The sequence below is a fragment of the Entelurus aequoreus genome, linkage group LG07 (genome assembly GCF_033978785.1).
Source record: "Entelurus aequoreus isolate RoL-2023_Sb linkage group LG07, RoL_Eaeq_v1.1, whole genome shotgun sequence".
NCBI lineage: Eukaryota > Metazoa > Chordata > Actinopteri > Syngnathiformes > Syngnathidae > Entelurus > Entelurus aequoreus.
The window spans coordinates 28,891,137-28,912,294 of NC_084737.1; the positions used below are offsets into that span (position 1 = coordinate 28,891,137).

The following is a 21,158-nucleotide window of genomic DNA, read 5'->3' on the forward strand; positions in this document are numbered from 1 at the left end:
AAGTTAAGTTAATTGTTAAGGTGTCCATTCCTTTCGTCATGGCATTATACCTAATTGCATTCAAATATTCACAAAAAATATATGAAATAGTGGTTTTCTCAGTGTGACAAATCTAAAAAATACATTAGAGGCAAGTATTTACATTTTTGTATTTGCACATATGAACATAATTATGCTAAAATAATTTTTATATTTATGGTTCGTAATTGAATAGCAAAATTAATAATACAATACCTAAATGTATTCAGATATATCTACCCTTATATATTTTATTGAATAATACAATCATATACAATAGAATGTAATCTTTTTTGTATGATTATTTTTGAAATACAAGAAATATATTTAATGACTTTATAACCCTTTTTAAAAAAATACATATATTTAGATTTTTTATTATTTGAGACTGCAATAGTTTTCAAGATTATTGTATTTTTAAAAGAAAACAACCTTTAATCATGGTGAATAATTGAATTTGTTTAAATACAAGACATACGGTGTTTTTCAATTACTCAGAGCCACTCTACAAATGTATCTTTAAACAGTGTACTAGACATTGCCGTTAAACTTTACCCACATGTTGTTATTGTGGTTTTGCAGTTCTAAAAAAACTTGCTATGTTAGGTAAGATTTTAGCATAATTCAATTACTCCCCATGAATCAAGTTAGGTTACTTTATATTACCCAAAGGCAAACTTGTTTTGCAGCCATCAACATATGGACATCCAATAAACATACAGGAAAAAGTAAAATAGTCATGCTTTACAAAGACTTACCACATACTGTATCAGTAATACAAACATTGGGTAAGACTCTAAATAGTAAATGAACTCAAAGTTCCCATAAAAATTATATAATATAAAATCCCAATCAGATTAAGTTTGGGACAAGCCAGAATAAAATAGCATGAATAAAATAATAAATTATATAAAAGCAAATATGGGCAAAAAAGGACTATACAGCTTGTTTAGTTCTTTAATGGCAGCTGGGAAAAACTGCATCTGGACCGTTTTGTTCTGCCTTTTGGGACTAAAAACCTCCGTCCAGAGGGGAGAAGCTGAAAATGGGTGTGTAAGTAGTGAGACACATCAGTTGAAATGGAGGAAGCTATCCAACCTGTGTGAAGTTGCTCCCCCCCACTTTGCCCATATCTCCCCAAACTTGCCTCAATCAAAACCAAAACATGTTCATTAGTAAATATCCATCCCATCCATCCATCCATCCATCCATTTTCTACCACTTGTCCCTCTCGGGGTCGTGGAGGTGGCTGGAGCCTATCCCAGCTGCATTCGGGCAGAAGTACACTACACCTTGGACACCCTATACAAAATAAGATATTTTATAAAAGAAATATCTAAAATGTCAAATACATATTTCTGCCTTTATCATTTATTTTGTGTTCCTGTTTACAGAGGGCGTTAAACTTTACCCATATGTTGTTATTGTGGTTTTGCAATTCTAAAAAAACTTGCTATGTTAGGTAAGGTTTTAGCATAATTCAATTACTCACCATTAATCAAGTTAGGTTACTTTATATTACCCAAAGGTAAACTTGTTTTGCAGCCATCAAGATGAGGGCATCCAATAAACATACAGGAAAAAGTAAAATAGACTTTACAAAGATTTACCACATACTGTATGAACGATACAAACATTTGGTAAGACTCTAAATTATAAATGTACTCAAAGTTCCCATAATAAGGATAGAATATAAAATCCTAATCCCACAGCGGCCGTTAAACTTTATCCATATGTTGTTATTGTGGTTTTGCAATTCTAAAAAAAATTGCTATGTTTGGTAAGATTTTAGCATAATTCAATTACAGTATTGATTGATTGATTGAAACTTTTATTTGTAGATTGTACAGTAAGTGCGCATATTCCGTACAATTGACCACTAAATGGTAACACCCGACTAAGTTTTTCAACTTGTTTAAGTCGGGGTCCACGTTATTCAATTCATGGTAATTAGACCTTGCACACCCTATAAAAAATAAGATATTTTATAAAAGCAATATCTAAAATGTAAAATACATATTTCTGTGCCTTTATTATGTATTTTGTGTTCCTCTTTACAGCGGCCTTACGGTACTCAACCCAAAGTCACGTGATTTTTTTGTGGGCGTGCCCTCAAGTGAGCTAACGTCGACCTTATGTTTGCTAGCTAGCTCGAAACACGACACAGAAGTTAAAGCAAACAACAAAACACTACACACCACATCAGGTAGGTTATAAGAATAAGGAAGTAGAATATTTCCAATTTCTTCTTCCTGTACAACTGTAAATTCCTCGTTTTTCTCCCACCATTAGGTTAGCATTGTCATTTTGACCACTAGATGTCAGTCGAACAATGAAGTGTACAAAGCTGCTTGTGTGCAGTCAATCAATGGCTTCACAGCTGAGGTTATGTTTTCTCATCCGCTCTATAAATGCTTATATTTCAGTAATACATGACGATAAATTGTTTCATATAGCTCTTATATTGAATTTTGTTAGAGTCTAGAGGTGTTTTGAATGTCGTGGCCATTGAGTGTTATTATCACCCTTTTCTATCCACAGGGAATGGCATCTGCTTCCAAGACAAATGTGACTAATATGAATAATAAATGTGACCAAGAGGCTCTTAATAAAAGGTATGAATATAAATAAGCAAGCACACATTCCTACCAGCCGGTGTTTTGTCCACCTGACACTCACAGATCTCCATTTCTATATCATGTGATAGTTGCCTTTATATAAACAAAGAAGAACAATATAATTGTTGTGCCTACCTAATATTTGTGTGGTGGTTCACCAACATATTTCATAAAAGTGTATGACAATGTGTTTATTTCAGCAAATTGTGGCAGCATGAATTGATTAACGTGGACCCCGACTTAAACAAGTTGAAAAACTTATTCGGGTGTTACCATTAATGGTCAATTGTACGGAATATGTACTGTACCGTGCAATCTACTAATAAAAGTTTCAATCAATCAATTAATCAAAAAGCATGTTGGCAAAGTAGTTGGTGTGCATGGTTCAGTGACGTGCGGTGAACTAAACATTTTGAACTTAAATTCATATGTGCAGCTCTAATCACTGGTAATTTAGGCTGCACATTAGAGTAACAGGAAAAAGAAGGGAGTTATTCGCTTTCATAAAAACGTTATCATAATAATATTATGATATGATAAATGGGTCCAAAAAGTATTTGATAAAGTTGTTATTAAATACTTTTTAGTACCATATACTTTTAACAAAATAAATCAAGTATTGTGAGTGTATCTTACCTTTCTGTATTTGTGTCTGAAGCAGCAATAGCTATCCTCCATGAAAACGTACATTGTATGATCACATTCATATTGTCTAAAAGTCCAGTTTAGAGAAGTATTTAATGTTGGATGCAGTGTACAATCCTCCATATTGGCAGACACATTCATTTAATTCAATTTCCTTCCAAGCAATAAAACAATATTTTTGCGTCTGACAAAAAACACCCACAAACACAGGCTTACTTTAATAAAAATGCCATTTTTGTTATAAATACAGTTTAAAGAAAAAGTCTGGCTTCCGCTGGAGAGACATGTGTCTGCTAGCTGGATTAGATAGATAAGTCTTTATTGTCATTGCACAAGTACAACAAAACTTTGTTTTCAGCACAAACCAGTTCAAGATTAGACAAACAAACAGTGTACAGGGTTACAGAACAGGAACGCTGATGGGGCGCCCCGTAAAAGATGGGGAAAAAGGTAAAACGCTGGTGAAGGATGAGTAAAAAAATACAATCTAGACTGGGCTCCTAAGGGGGCCCAGTCTGGAGTGGGAAAAAACCTCCATAGCAAAGCACATATACATATTACAACATACATCTCGAGATATCTAGCAACAGAGGGAAGGGGCGGAGTAATGGTGGTAGGCCGCAGCTCTCGGCGCTGACCATCCTTCCACCACCCCTATGGGATTTGCGTCGAGGGCGTTGGGTTGGGGTTCAATGTATGGGTGGCGTATATTTTTGTGGATGCATGTTGTTATGTAAGCCTACAGTGTGTCTGTTCCGCGGCCTTGATTCTTGTGCAGCCGATAAGTCCAAAGTCAACAACAACAGGTGTGTGTCCATGAGAGACAAGAAGGGAGTTTGTTGTGTCTTCGCTGCACTGTCCTTCGGGAGAGTCTCGAAGCCAGGGAAACAATCCACGTTAGAATGTTTTGTAAAAGAGTGAAAATGAAAATTTGCTTTTCACTCTAAATTGTCTATGACTGGTCCTCAAAAATCCTGCGAGGCAGACAGTCCGATGTTATCCAAATCACAAGAGTGTCCACAGTTCTTCTCGCATACTCCAATCATTCGTGGCAGCTTTGGGGTACTTTGAAGACTGCCAGCAACTTCCAATTTGTGGACAAACTAGAGCAACGCTTACTCCAATCAGCAGATGTCCTGTTGTCATAATTCCGAATAGGTAGATATCTTCACGTCCTCGACAGAAAAGGGTCGCCAGGCACACGGCACTCCTTCTTCTCCCAAGAGTCTGTCGCGTGTCCAGCAACAACCGCTTCGTCACGACAGCAGGTTCCCCCAAAACCAAGATCTTGTCAATTTCGTTGAGGCCAGTTAAATAGTTCCAATGTTTAGATTTGGAGAGCAGTGCAAAAAGAGGCAACAAGAAAGTTAAGACAAGACAAAGAAGCAAGCAGGAGAGATAAGGGAGAGGGAAGGGGAGCGTCCACCCTCGATGAGTGCCAGAGAGAAAGCCCCCACTTCTCCCAGTGTGGCGAGTCAGAGTACTGCTGAGGCATTGAACTGCCAGTTGACAATATATCGCCCCCTACCTTGAGGCAGAGGTACTTGCTGCCTCATGGCCTGCCTTTTCCCCGTGGCAACAAGCACGCGCCCCCTCGCACGCACACGCTCAATACACTTAGTGTGTCTGCCTCACTTCTCGTCTGCCGCGTCATTTTGATCAGGAAACACGGAATTTCCGCGATTTTGACCATGAAAATTATCAAAATATACTGGAACCACACCAAAATCACATAGAAAGCATAGACCAAAAGATAAATATTCAAACTTATTTTATTTTATTACTTGGTTTTTGAACATCTCATGGTTAAGCCACCTGGTGTCAAGGTGAGGCACTGCCTCCCTTGCCTCCCATGACAGCACGTCACTGGAATGGTTGTATGTCTGTGTCCTGTGATTGGCAACCAGTCATCTGGGGTAGGCTTTAGCTCACTTGCAGCCATAATGAGGACAAGCCGTATAGAAAATGAAGGGATTGATGGACAGCAAATTGCCTGAACAAACATATTTAAACACCACAACACATGTGGCATTCGCAGTGTGTATGAAAACAAGATTATTCAGGACCAATGCTGAACTTTTTTTTAGGTTGCAACATGTATTAAAAGGCAGCTGGCCGAGGCGCCCAGCTTTTAGCATCTCTCCAGCTCTGGAAGCGATTAGCGATAAAAGCTGTGTGAGTATATTACACGGAGACAAGACCAAACCGGGGCGAACAGTACATTTGAGAACGTGACACCAAGAAAATATGCACATTTTAGACATGGAGAGAATGCAGGACTGTAGCGGTTGTGTTATGCAAGCCATTCCTGGCATGCACGTTGTTGGGGAGATGTGTTTCTCCTGCGGTTAGCTGTCCCCTCTGTCACTGTGGCCTGAGAGACAAAGTTTCCAAGAGAAATATCTTCTGCCAAAATTTGTGGATAATGAATGGGACTGATGCGGGAATGATGGAGACATGCGTGCAAACACAAACAAACATGGATGGTTGGGCTATTTGTGGTTAAGAATCCCCATAGTTCTGATGTCTGATATGAGACACACACTGACTGTGACACACAGAGGAAGTGATGTCACATCACAATGCTTTGAATGACACTGGCAAGCATGATAAGTTGCCACATTGGGTGGATAAATGCTATACTTGCACGACTGTGAACAAACACATGGGGCACCAGAGTATGATTGCAAGTGTGCGTTTGAGAGCAGTGACACAGGAATGTGTCATAGTCCCTGCAAGCCACTCAGCTCCTAAACTGCAGCAAATAAACATTCCTCCAGTGCTGTGTCAGTGCTGAACCCTCGCCCACTCATCCTGTAAAACACAGCTCGTAATTAAAACCAAAAAATCCTTTTGTTCCCGGCTGTATTTAGCAGATTAGAGATAATGGCTTGGTGCGGTTTGTTGACTTAAAGATGGCTAGTGCTCCTGCCAATGGCAAATCAGATGATGACTTAATGGATAGGATAACATGTTTCAATGATGCACAAATCCTTCAGTACCCATGAGTACTACTACATGAGTATGTAATGGAATACATGAAGGCTACTGACAAATGACATTTATTATATTTACACACAGTACAGTGTTGTGATATATATAATACTATACCACAAGTGTTGTTGTTTTAATGATCTTTTCCATAGCAGTTATTCAGAATCAGGTAATTGCAATGACATTAATCGGGTAATTGTTCCAGTGGAAGGGCAGGTATAGTAAAACTATAAAAGCATTTTTTAAAAGACTTTTACATTTGTTTATTTTATTTTAGACTCACTTTATGTATAGGCTTTACTGTATGTTTATAGTTGTTGCAAAGGTGTGCTATTGGTTCCACTCTAAAAATACTTGCTGAATTTTTTCAAAAGTAAAACACACTTACTGTAATAACTATAGGGAGAGCCCAAGAGGAGACCACAATAAAAACAAAATTGATATAAATCTTCTTTTCTATGCAAAATGTTTACTTTTGGCTGCAACTTCTTTGACAGCAGAAAACATTGCTCTTTCTTACAATTTATATTCCTTGTTTATTAAAAAAATCTAAGGTATGATATTTAACACAACTGAAATGTTTTTGTTTTTCTAATTAAACATAAACCTAATTTGATTGGACAGTAATGGTGAAAGCGTGTGTTATGATATACACTCACCTACTGCAACATTAGGTACACCTGCATAATGCTTCTCTAAATGGCCAATGCTTTACCCATTATAGCAGGGTGTTCAATGTTTTCCCAGCCAAGGACGCCCATACTGATGGAGAGATGGAGTGAGTACCCCCTTACTTATAAAATTGTGATTGGTTTTTCAATTTAAGTGGTCATAAAAGTACCTTGTTATTTGTGCAATTCTAAAATATTACAATAATACTGTATAGCACTGCTAATCACTAGCTGGCAACCAGCACCCTAATTGATAGCTACTTGGCAGCTTTTGCCACTAATCGTTAGCTATTTTAGATGCTAACATATCTAATTGTTTATTTATATTTTTATTTTAAACCTGCAAGTGAGTGGTGTGGCCATGCCACTGCTATTTCTAAACTACATTACAGTATGTTGGATCAATATTAAAGGGGATGTTTGCAACTTGCTCAAAGTTAATGTTTTAAACCAATAATATAAAACAAAAACAACACTGGCTAGCTTATGTTACCATTGGTGGTCAAACAGAATATATATATATTTTTAAAGTGTCTATATTTTTCACAATTGCTAATTATAATAAATAAAAAATTGCTCATTGGTCAGAGGAATTTGTTTGGCTTTCAGGCTTGTCACTCACCGCTGTCTGTTCCACATGTACATGCAGGGAGCTTTTCACATACACATAAGCAGTCCCTGAGAAGCAACTAACAATTTGCAGTTTTGTTGTTGTTATGATAGAATATACATTCAATTAGGGTCAGGGCGATATGGCCTTTTATTAATATCTCAATATTTTTAGGCCATATCACGATACACAATATATATATCTCGATATTTTGCCTTAGCCTTGAATTAACACTTGATGCATATAATCACAGCAGTATGATGATTCTGTGTCTATATTAAAACATTCTTGTTCATACTTCATTAATATATGCTCATTTTAAACTTTCATGCAGCGAGGGAAATCACAACTAAGTCAATTTACCAAAACTGTATTTATTAAACAGTTATTAAGCAGGGGCACAAACATTCATGTAATTTCCAAAACAGAAAGTGCAAGATTGTCAGAGACATTTTAAAACAAGCTATTAGTGCACTTTTGTGCATGATGTCACTAAGATGACATATCAAAACAACACTAAATTAAAGTGCCCTTTTTGTACAGAACACCACTACAATAGTTTAAAACAAATAAAGTGCACTTTTGTGCATGATGTCACACAATATATTTCAATAACTGTCAAACAAAAATGAGCTGCATAATAGGAAATCAAATAAGTGTATGTCCTTCGCTATGTGGTAGGTTGCTACGAACGTTATCTCCTTCTGTTGCTGATTATGTTTTTCATACGGTGTTGATCTGGAAATAGTTGCTTCGGCATTTTGTCGGTGTGGCACCGACTAGAGATGTTGAAATGCGGAGTTTCAAGCACTCTTCATTCTCGAGCGGGTGACTTTTCAAATGATGCTACAAATTAGCAGTGCTGCTACTTTTTGTAGCAACGCTTTTGCCGCATAATTGTTCAACATATTCCCGCTTGAAGCCAAACCACTGCCAGACGATGGAACCCGTGCTGTTTTTCTTGGGAATTAATTCTTCTTTCTTATTTGTTACCAGATTCGCACCTTATCTCTTTCTTGTATAACCACTCGCACCGCGAGCACCACAGCTAATGTTACCATGCCGCTACCTCTCTGCTCCGCGAGGGCGTGTGACGTGGCACGCGTGACAGTATGTGACGTTTGTAACAAGGTGCGCTTGGTTAACTCTCTGTGAGAAGCAGAGACAAGAGTGAGAAACGCCTGCAGTGTAATGCCCGCAGCTAAAAGCAACTGCGTGAGGACGTATACTCGAATATCACGATATAGTAATTTTCTATATCGCACAGAGACAAACCCGCGATATATCGACTATAATCGATATATCGCCCAGCCCTACATTCAATGATAGCTAATGTTTGCTATCTAAATCGCTATCATCAGCTGATGTTGATGCTGAAGTTAATGCGCGACTGCATGTTCCAAACGAATGTAGTTATGTTATTACGTGCTAAAGGCATGTAAAGGTAGAATATAATACTTAAAACACATTGGAAAGTTAGCATCCTAGGCATTCACATAAATGTTGCAAACAGCCCCTTTAATGTGTATTTTTGGACATTTAAATTTGTAAAAAAAAAATGTTGCAGGGGAAAAATCCATCCATCCATTTTCGTGTACCTCTAAAATAAAAAAAGTCAAATTTACCAAAAATGTCAAGACCCTCTCCACTTGCAATACCTCTGCGAACCCTCTATTGAAGACCTCTGCGTTGTGGTCACCAGGACTTACACACACATTATTCACACTTACTGGCTGTTGGTACACCGTGTCTTGTACTTTAGGTTGCCAGACGTTACTTTAGCCTATGGTTGCTCCTTTTCACTGCATGTTGTTGACATTCCACTGTCCCCCATTAACACATCACTCCTGGTCACTTCCTGTGGAGCTGAAATGTTACTCGGGGTGAGTCATGCTTTGTAATGACTGTAGTCTTCAAGCGCATAAAGTCTTCCATTATTTGTAGTAGTTTATTTCACGTCAATGAAATATGTGTCAACTGTCGATTAGTATCTTTTAGTGGGAGTGCTGTGAGTGAATGCTGATATCCATGCACACACATTAGAGTACAATACTATCTCTCTCACATCTTCAATAGTTCGTTCTAGGGCTGGGCGATATGGCCTTTTTTTAATATCTCAATATTTTTAGGCCATATCGCGATACACGTTATATATCTCGATATTTTGCCTTAACCTTGAATGAACACTTGATACATATAATCACAGCAGTATGATGATTCTATGTGTCTATATTAAAACATTCTTGTTCATACTGCATTAATATATAATCATTTTAAACTTTCATGCAGAGAGGGAAATCACAACTAAGTCAATTTGCCAAAACTGTATTTATTAAACAGTTATTAAGCAGTGGCACAAACATTCATGTCATTTCCAAAAAAGAAAGTGCAAAATTGTCAGAGACATTTTAAAACAAGCTATAAGTGCACTTTTGTGTATGATGACACACAAGATATTTCAATAAGTATCACATAAAAATGAGCTGCATATCAAATAGTATATGTCCTACGGTGTTGATGTGGAAATAGTTGCTTCGGCATTTAGTTGGTGTGGCACCGAACGGAGATGTTGACATGATGTAAAGACATCTTCCCGCTTGAAGCCAAACCACCGTCAGACGATGGACGTTGTTTTTCTTGGGAATTAATTATTCCTCCATTTGTTACCAGAGTCGCACCTTCTTTCTCTCATATTACCACTCAAACCACACCGTTAGCTGTTAGCATCACAGCTAACGATACCATGTCGCTACCTCTCGCTCCGCGGGAGCGTGTGACGTTGCTCACGTGACAGTATGTGACGTATGTAAGAATGTGCGCTTGTTTTAAAGTCTCTGTGAGAAGGAGAGACAGGAAAGAGTGAGAAACACATGTAGTTTAATGCCTCGCAGCTAAAAGCAACTGCGTGAGAACGTATACTCGAATATCATGATAAAGTCATTTTCTATATCGGACAGAGACAAACCCGCGATATATCGAGTATATCGATATATCGCCCAGCCCTAGTTCGTTCTCTATCCTGCACCACTGCAATGAGCCTGACCAAAAACATCATACGGATTGCTTAGTGTGGTTGAGTGTGCCATCCACATTTTGAATCTGATTCACTTGTGCAGAAACCCCTACAATGGAAAACTGCGGTGTGAGAGTCTCTTGAGGTTTAGCAGTGAGCAAGAAGAGTTACCTGTCCTGAATCAGCACTCTTCAGCCTTTTTGCTAATATCGAAACGCTGGCAACACCTGAAATCAAAACGACATGCTTAGAATGTGTTGTGTACTTTGACCCCTGCCCGTGTCGCATCGGGTGGCACCGCTCACTCTCCTGTGTGGTTGTTTGTGGCAGGTCGCAGGATGATGAAGTAATGGAGATGTTAGGAGGCCATGTTCATTGTAATGCTGCGTGGCTGTTACTCTGGAACTGCCATCTGCCGAAAAGGTCAGTTGCTAGGGGACGATTCTCCTGGACCATGTCTGCCTCGCAGCTGCTGCCTGCACACCCACACATACACACACAAACACACAATCAAAAACACTCACACTTACACATCTGAATATTAAAAGTATGTATTAAATTTTCCACAGAAACTCAAATTAAATGTATATCTATATTCATTGTTTGTTTGCACATACCGTATCTCAAAAAACTGAGTACACCCCTCACATTTTAGCAATGTTCTCAAGGGACAATACTTGACACTGAAACTCGGGTCTACTTTACAGTAGTCCGCTTATATAGCAGTATTAATTTACTGTCCTGTGACATACAGCTATTGTGTAAAAAGACTAATCACAGGTGAGTCACAATAAACCAAGATTGTCAATATTTAGTAAATACAATCATATTATAGCACTGGGACAAGAACTTGAACAGGGCAGCACAGGTTGTTACTGGAATCCTCCTGTGCTCCTTCCTCCATGATGACATTTGGGTTTGAGTTTGGAAACATGTTGGCCACTCCATTCCCTTTACCGTCGGCTTCCTCAGCAAAGCACTTGTCATGTTGGAAAACTCCCATACTTCCCAAGGGAGGGAATCTGCTCTGCCTCATAATCAGTGTTGGGTTAATTACTGAAAACCAGTAACTTGTTACAGTTACTAGTTACTTTATTTCAAAAGTAACTCAGTTACTAACTCAGTTACTTACACCAAAAAGTAATGTGTTACTGTGAAAAGTAACTATTTAGTTACTTAATTATTTTTTTTTTTAAGGCTCCCATTAATGCCCTTTTAGCCTTCATTTCAGTACTGTTATTGCACTGGAGAATAATACAATCTGTTGATAAACTTGACATGCATTTGCATCACTGAACTCTGCTAAGCAATGTGCTCTACGTACAACACACAAAGACAAAGATATGTTTCAAAGGGCTAATTTATTTCGGGCCAGAACAAATTGACAAAACTATTTTAAATAGCTGCAACATAACATACATAAGTAACAAACCGCATAATAACAACATGTCACAACATATCACAACATAGCTGTAAACCTGGCTTCACCCAAGGAAGGCACACATGACATGATTATATGTCATGTCACTATATACAGCACACTTACTGCTATACACACTCCTAACCAGGCATTTTTTTCTCTCAAGGAATTGTGAAATAAAATCATGTTTTCAGGAGATCAACACTGTACTGAAGCCCAGAGCTCTCTACGCATTTCCCCAGTTTTAGTTTAGCGAAAAGGAAAGATTGGCCTGGCCCACTAGGATCCCTCTTTATGTTTGTGAACTTTATAGTCTATACATTTAGAGTGATGTGATAATCAAACACTCTAGAAGTCCAGAATGAAAGAGTATATAAGAGAATTGACAGAGTGTGTGTACCTTCAGTGCTGAATGATGAGCAGAGGCAGAATTTTGAGTGTTTTCTTTAGCTCGCTTTCCATGTTTATGTACTCACTGTCCACTGTGTCCAGCTGCCTGAAATCAGATGACTCCACTGTAGACATAGCCTGCATGTCTTCTAGCACATACGCTGCAATGGCTCTATCAATGTTGTCCTGGCTAGCAGTCCCTCCGTTAAAATCCAGCCGCTGTTGCTTTGGTGGAGGTGGAGGTGGAGGTGTAGTGTGTCTCTCTTTACTAGCTTCGTCGAAGCATGTTAATTGCTGTTTTTGGGCAGTAAATAGGATCTTTGATCCAAGACACAACTTACATTTAACTAAAATGTTATTTTCTTTGTGCTTGACAAAAGAAAAGTAGTGAGAATATCTTGATGTTAAGAAACTCGACTTCTGCTCCGCCATGATGTCTTGTTAGTAAACACAGACACGCCACATACAACACCCCCCTACCCCCACCCGCCAACACACAGCGCCCTCTCTCTTGTCCGGCTTGTGAGACAGGAAGAATCAGAAGGACGACACTGCAGCTCTCCAATAAAACACTTTTAGATCTTCTCACTTTCAAGCCAATACTTTATAAAGAATAACGTAAAATAACGCAGTAACGCATCATGTAGTAAAGGTAACTGAGTTACTGAATATAAAAAATAACGCGTTAGACTACTAGTTACCGCCGAAAATAACGGCGTTACAGTAACGCATTACTTTGTAACGCGTTAGTCCCAACACTGCTCATAATGTCACAGTGCACGCTGGAATTCAGGTTTACCTCATTTAGGCTCAATCCGAAATACTCACCCTTACCCCTTGTTTTAGCCCTTCCCTCTTTGTTTTGCGTGTTCACGTCAATCAAGTGGCATCCGAAATCGCCGTCAGATAAGGGGGAAGGGCCAAGTGTGAGGGTCACAGAGCTCTCTAAACAAAGTGAGCTCGGTGACCTCCCTAGGATATCTAGAGAGAGGAGAAATTTACACTATGCATGTTAAAAAAACGATGGCAGAAAACAAACCAAGAAAAGCTTACAAATGTAAGTAAAATGCTTAATTACTGATTTTTATAATAATGACGCTAATGGTTTTGTTCAGATGTTCATCCGTTGCTACTCCACATAAATATTGGCAATTTTTTAATTGTTTGTTGTATTTTTTATCGCTTCCTAAAACTGTTACGTTCCAGTATATATTGCTAAAAGTAGCAGTTACTATAGTATTTGTTGCATCAATGTAGAAAAAACTAACTGTACAGCCACATAAGCCACGTTTTCAATTGTTTATTGTATGTTTTAAACACTCGTTCCCACAAGCGAGCAACGCAGTTGAAGCTACCGTAGGTTATTGCTTCTGAGCACTGCATTGCTTGTTTTCTGCCTCATCAGTAATGTAACATGATCTAGTTTGTGAAAAGTCTGTACGTTACATTCACCTTTTGCCATCGTGTCTGGAAACACACGTGAGACCAACGTGTAACGGCAAAACTATCAGATGCTTTTTTTCCTGAAGGGGACACGCAATAATGATCCGCTTCAGAAACGACAGCAAAAAGGTCTGTTTTCTACTTGATGCAGACAAGCAAAAGAAAAAAAGAGGCCAAACACAGCCAAACATCCCGTGCGACGGCATCTTGAAAGTAAACAAACATTTGTCCCATCTGCTTTACGTCACTGCCAACAAATGGCGACGGTTGATGACGTAGCAAAACTCGAGCAACATCCGATTGCCAACGGGTGTATTTTCAACACTTTGCCATGGCACTAGATGCTGAAGCTATGAGAGAGGTTTGAGAAGAAGGAGAAAGGGGTAAGAAGGAGAATTCGGAATGAGCCCAAGTGCTCATGCAGCCCCAGACCATGGCTTTACCACCAACATGCTTGACTGTAGCTAATACACAATTATTTGGCTACTTACCTACATTGTCAACTATTTGGACAATAATGACTGTCTGTTGAGAGATTTTCACTGGATAGCAAATCTATGCTGCTATACAAGCGGTACACAGACTACTCTAAAGTATATGGAAACGTTATTTATATAGTATTGTCCTTTGAGAAGATATACTGTAATAACAAATGGTTGCCAAAATGTGACGAGAGTCTTCAAACAAATTCTCCATGAGTACTTTAAAAGGCTGTTTGCTGCAGTTTGCTAGCATCCGAACGGTATGCAAGGATTATATCCTGCCCTCTTCCTGGTCTGACTATGTAAGCAGTGTTTAAAAAAGGGTATGATTTCACCTGCTGGTTCAACATGAACATACCAAACACCAGCGCATCCATCCATCCATCCATCTATTTTCTACCGCTTGTCCCGTACGGGGTCGTGGGGGGTGCTGGAGCCTATCTCAGTTGCATTCGGGCGGAAGGCGGGGTACACCCTGGACAAGTCGCCACCTCATCGCAGGGCCAACACAGATAAACAAACAACATTCACACTCACATTCACACATTAGGGCCAATTTAGTGTTGCCAATCAACCTATCCCCAGGTGCATGTCTTTTCGTTTTTAAAATCTTTTATTTCTTGATGATTTCTTTTGTGTATATAAATGTGTGACGGGCATGCGCATTTGCGTGAGACAGCTGTGATTGACAGCATAAGCACCATGTAATTTGCTAGTCACAACCAATTTTTACAAAGTTTAACTTCTAATTGTGACAAATTTTGACATTTATTTGTTACGTTTTGACTTACTGCACATTTAATTGTTGTTTCAGTCATAACGATCCCATCATTCAGCACACTTTCCTATAACAGGGATATTCAACTAAATAGATCTGGGGGCCACATTTCCAGAAAGCAAAGGACCTGCTGGACTTTTCCCTTCACCATTAGTCCTATTTTGTATATTCCAGAGGACCAGCGTCCTCTACAATAGACATTGATTTTAATATATTCATTTTATCAGAGTTACAGGAGCGCTTTTCTGTCTCAAAGAAACTTCTGCAAAACACCTAGTCAAAGATCATCTCCATGATGGCACATATTTTTAAGAATCTGCTGCAAAAATGTGCGTCACTCACTAGTAGGGCTGGGCGATATGGCCTTTTATTAATATCTCGATATTTTTAGGCCATGTCACGATACACGATATATATCTCGATATTTTGACTTAGCCTCGAATTAACACTTGCTGCATATAATCACACCAGTATGATGATTCTGTGTCTACATTAAAACATTCTTGTTCATACTGCATTAATATATGCTAATGTTAAACTTTCTTGCAGAGAGGGAAATCACAACTAAGACAATTTACCAAAACTGTATTTATTAAACAGTTATTAAGCAGTGGCACAAACATTCATGTAATTTCAAAACAGAAAGTGCAAGATTGTTAGAGACATTTTAAAACAAGCTATTAGTGCACTTTTGTGCATGATGTCACTAAGATGACATATCAAAACAACACTAAATTAAGTGCACTTTTTGTACAGAACCCCACTACAATAGTTAAAAACATAAAGTGCACTTTTGTGCATGATGTTACACAAGATATTTCACAAAATGTAATATAAAAATTAGCTGCATAATAGGAAATCAAATTGTGTATGTCCTTCGCTATGTGGTAGGTTACTCCGGACGTATTCGCCTTCTGTTTTTGACTATTTTTTTCATACGATGTTGATGTGGAAATGGTTGCTTGGGCATTTTGTGGGTGTGGCACCGGAGATGTTGACATGCGGAGTTTCAAGCACTCTTCATTCTCTAGCGGGTGACTTTTCAAATGATGCTACATTAGTAGATCTGCTACTTTTTGTAGCAACGCTTTTGCCGCATACTTGACAAATTACGGTTGTCTGTTTAACATATTCCCGTTTGAAGACAAACCACCGCCAGACGATGCATCCCCTGCTGTTTTTCTTGGGAATTAATTATTCTTCCTTCATTTGTTACCAGATTGGCACCTTCTTTCTCTCGAATTACCACTCGCAACACTCCGCTAGCATCACAGCTAACGTTACCATGCCGCTACCTCTCTGCTCCGCGAGAGCGTATGACGTTGCACGCGCGACAGTATGTGACGTATGTAACAAGGTGCACTTCTTTTACCACTTTGTGAGATAGAGAGACAGGAAAGAGGGAGAAACGCCTGAAGTGTAATGCCCGCAGCTAAAAGCAACTGCGTGAGAACGTATACTCGAATATCACGATATAGTCATTTTCTATATCGCACAGAGACAAACCCGTGATATATCGAGTATATTCGATATATCGCCCAGCCCTACTCACAAGTTTGTTTAACTGAACTCGCGGGCCACCAGGTGAAAAGCCCAAATGATGAAAAACAAAGGACCTAAAATAAACCTTTATGAACACTGCTAGTATAACTAAAGAAGTTAAACAAATGTACATGCCAAAAACAAGGAGAGGACTTGAAGGGGTACCTTGAGGAACGCCTCAGGTGTGTAAATCAGAAGTTTGAACCTGCAGTGTTCTATGTTTGCAAGCAACGTTAAAATGTCAATGCAAGAATCTGGCAATGTTTTTTATAGTGGTCCAAGTCCAGGAGCACTCTAGTGTTTTTTAGGAATTTTGCTGCAAAAATGTTTGTCTCCCAAGTCTTTAACTAACCTCGGGGGCTGGTATGTTGTCATTCCCGGGTCGGATTTGGACCCCGGCCCGCCAGTTGATAATCCTGTCCAATAGTTCCTGCCCTACCGTGTCCTTTACATCCACACTCAGCGGTCCATCATTCAGTACAACGACCCAAACCAACTATGGAATTCTAATCATCCTTACCTCCTTCAAATTGGAGCCCACTCCACCCAACAGCAAATACACTTCCGTGATTTACGAAGGAATTTTGCTTTGGTGTATCTTCAGCTGTAATATAACTGCTCAAGCATGAGTCATAAACACCTTCTAGTCTTGATGGGGACTGTGTTACAACGAGGTGATGGAGTCTCATGGATGATTGAAAACAATTTCTTCATCTGGTTCTTTTGTTTCCCCCATCACTTTGTTACTCTTCCTAACTCCTCTGGTTGTTCAGTGACAGTTTAGTTGTTCTGGACGGCGGCCTTCTTACCACAGCTGCCTGCTTGCCGCCTGGCAAGCCCGTGTGTCAAAGGTGGCTGCAGCAGAACAGACTGTGGGAACAGCCGGTTAGCCTCTGATGGTCCCCTGCTCCCCAACCAAAGGGGCAGCCATCAATCCAGTACTCCCCCTGCCCCTGTACACACACACACACACACACTGCAGCACAAACACACAAATGCCCAACCAAACACACACACAGACACACACACAAAGCCTCACACTTGCTCCCAATAATCCTCGGAAGCAATTTCATCTCGACTCGGGTGGCAGCCTATTGTCGCCAGGCCCTTCAATCTTTCCTTATTAACTCTCGCTTTGTCCCGCATCCGAGCTTCTGGACTCATCTCTCCTACATTCCGATCAGAGCTGCTCCCAGCACTCCCAGGCAACCTCCATTCGCTAATCCCGTCGCCTTCCCCCGCTGGCTGCCCCACCCCGAGGAACTCTCGCTGCTTTTTTTTTTCCAAACCTGCCGATCACCTACTTACACAGTAAGGTAGGGGCATTAACTCCATTGCTTCTCTGAAGGCTGGAGTGTGAAGGCGGGGTGGGTGAAGTAGGAGGTGGCCACAAAGTGACTCCAGCCCAGACAATTAGAACAATGAGCCGGGCCTGTAGGGTGCTAACTCGCTGCGTCACGCCTGTACGGTGGGGTACTTTGTCAGTTTAATGAATTGTCCATCAGGCCAGGGCCACATCGCAGGCTGCGCAGGGAGAGGCCAGCAGGGACCCAGACACTAAGTCGGTATTTATTACACTGCCTTTGTCACTAATTGAGCTAATTATCACTGACTCCTTAGCAATCCCACAGGCATCACCCCCTCCTCCTCCAACACGCCCACCTCACTCTCATGCCTGCCATTTGAACTCTGCTCTCTCCCGTTCTTAAAATCAGCCCTTCTTCTCATCACCTTTCCTTATTTTCTCACAATCAGATGGACTGAATCACCCTATTTGAGCCCTAAATATCACAGAGAGACACATCCCATCAATGCCCACTCACACTTCTTTGCAAATCCCTGCACAAACAAAAGAGCATTTTCATTATTTTTTTTCTTGCATTTGCAGCCTTGTTGATGGTGGTCCATGGGGACCCTGGCAGGAGAATAAGCTTTCCAAAGACCCGTGGTTCATAGCGTTGCCAAGGGTTGGAGGGTTCAGTGTTCATACAATCGAATACTTTAAAATTAAGCAAAACGTTGTGCTGTATGAGATCAATGTATGTGTGTCTGGGTAAGCTGGTTCTTCTTCATTGAAGAGCACAGATGCATGGATGTTTTGTGAGCTTTGGTGCTGCTGTTAATAGGATTAAACACAGGACACCCGGGGACAGACTTCTATGTTCACATGGTTGAGTGGGTAAATGCCACCAAAACTAAATATGAACACAACTAAGTGAAAATATAGTCTTTATTGTTTGATCGTACATTACAAATCAAAATACCATCTACACCATTGTATACCCTAAAGCGCAGCGCCTCTTACATCTTACTGTATATAAAAATCCTTAGAAATAAATATATTTTTTATACATTTACACTGGTAAAAAAACAAAACAGGTTTGTATTCAGTGCATGACAAAAACACAAGAAGTGGTGCTATACTGTTCCTTGTAAGAGTATTATGTCAGCTAAAGTACTAAAAAAATAACAACATTAAAAAAGTCAAAAGTCAAAATCCAAATACTGATTTAAGTAATTACATTTTCTCTGATGGGTACATATTATTTAATAAACCAAGCAATGACCTCATAAATATATTCATATATTTTTATATTTACAGCGTTTTGGTTCTCTTAGCTGATGCACAGTATGAAATGTTTGTTTTAATCAAGTGTGTACCTCTTTCATTGCATACCTCAGAGTTAGATTATGCAGATTATGGGATAATTATGTAGGCCTAATCACATCTATACTATTGCATTATAGTCTGTTTAGATAATACATTCATGTCCATGTCCCTCGAAAGAGTTGGTCAGTTTATGTTTTCCTTGGCGGGTAGCAGTCCCTGTCATTTAGCATCTGGACTGTGTTGTGGTGAGTCAAAGGAGCATATTGCAGTTGAGGTGAAGGTGCAGCTACATATGAAATCTGAAGAGAAAATCGCAACGTGGTGGGGACATTTAAAGCTGGGCCCACGTTCAGAGATTTAAGTAAAATAAGTCAAACCTTTGTAAAACAAATAATAAATTGTAAAACACTTTTTGAGAATACCGTGCATGTCCAACAATATAGAGAGGCTGTTTGTCTCACGTCACCTCTTCTAAATTCAATGGCCTAGTGGTTAGAGTGTCCGCCCTGAGATCGGTAGGTTGTGAGTTCAAACCCCGGCCGAGTCATACCAAAGAATATAAAAATGGGACCCATTACCTCCCTGCTTGGCACTCAGCATCAAAGGTTGGAATAGGGGGTTAAATCACCAAAAATGATTCCCGGGCGCGGCACCGCTGCTGCCCACTCCTCTCCACTGCTCCCCTCACCTCCCAGGGGGTGATCAAGGGGATCGGTCAAATGCAGAGGACAAATTTCACCACACCTAGTGTGTGTGTGACAATCATTGGTACTTTAACTTTGACTTTATACCTTTGAGCATTAAAGAAAAGGAGCTAGCATCTACTCCTTATATACCCTGTTTTTATATTTGTGCATTTCTTTACTGATTGACTTTTTGGTGATACATTTCCCTGCCAGTTTAAGCTTTTCCAGCTTCTATTTGATAGCAACCACCTGTATATTTTTGACTTTCTTTGTCAGCTATTTCATTCCTAAGAAGTTCTGACATTTATTTGTCTAAATAACCCTCCTTTCTGTATCCTTTGCCATACTGTAATCATAGACACTGATGTAACGTTCGAGTACTGGTGCAGTTCAAACAGCTGACATGACAGCACCAGTGGAATGTACAGTTGCACCGCTCCGTGATGCTCTCGGCCTGGGTCTTAAACCCGCGCCCGCAGCAGAGCAGCTCGCATCCATCAAGACCTGGAGAAGAGCTGTTGCACGCTCTACCAGAAGTTCCCACAGTGCCAGTTTTGCCATTGTAGGAGCAGAAGTTTGGTGATTTCTCAAAGTAGACCAAGTCCATAGCGGAAGGGGGTTTATGAGCAGGGTTTTCCGGTTCCAAGTGGCGAGGGTCTGCTCGGTGCGAGGCACGGTTGCTACCCTTGTTTGCGTAAACGACTCGGGATGCGCCATCGAAGCGGTCCTTTAGGAAGTCCCCGATGGTGCGGAAGCTTGGAAGGCGCATCCAACAAGTGCGGACGGTGCAGGAGCCTGACATGCCGTGACACTTGCACTCCTGACGCATCTCTGAGGACACCATCTGCACAGAGAGGAGACCACAATCACTAATCAAGTAGTTCCCAAGAAAAAGACATTCCATACCATTCTTCCCGCCTCGTTATTGTGCACATTGGTGAGGTAGCGCAGATCTCGTCCTCTCTCGCTGGAATCCACAAACTCACGGCTAAAAACCCTCCCAAAGTCCACATTGTCGCTGCAGCCTCCCCAGTGCCAGTCGGGGCCCCCTAAACCTCTGCGGCGGTAATCGCAAGTGCACGATTCTATGGCACCTTCTGAGCAGGAGCGAGCCACCGCGTGGGTCACGCCTGCGCTGGTGATGGCAAACACAAAGGCTGTCTCCCTGCAGCCTGAAGAAAGCAAGACTTGCCGTCAGAACCTACATCACAACCCCAAGCAAGAGAGAACAGACTGA

The 21,158-nt window shown here is 40.2% G+C and overlaps 1 protein-coding gene across 7 annotated transcripts in view; it reads left to right on the top strand.

Moving 5' to 3' along the window:
- Positions 1-2,093: 2,093 nt before the first annotated feature.
- The window catches only part of LOC133653642 (protein Wnt-10b-like), a 40,295-nt gene continuing 21,230 nt past the window's right edge, over positions 2,094-21,158 (top strand). For 4 of the 7 annotated variants that reach the window (XR_009826756.1, XM_062053151.1, XM_062053156.1 and 1 more), the window contains exons 1-3: positions 2,094-2,224; positions 2,560-2,633; positions 10,900-10,992. Coding sequence is in view for 3 of the 7 variants with exons in the window: in XM_062053154.1 (XP_061909138.1) it covers positions 2,563-2,633; positions 10,900-10,992 (164 nt within the window). In the remaining 4 variants the exon portion in view is untranslated. Of the gene's footprint in view, positions 2,225-2,310; positions 2,404-2,559; positions 2,634-10,899; positions 10,993-21,158 lie in introns of all 7 variants that reach the window. The other 3 variants (XM_062053155.1, XM_062053157.1, XM_062053153.1) reach the window with 3 other exon arrangements.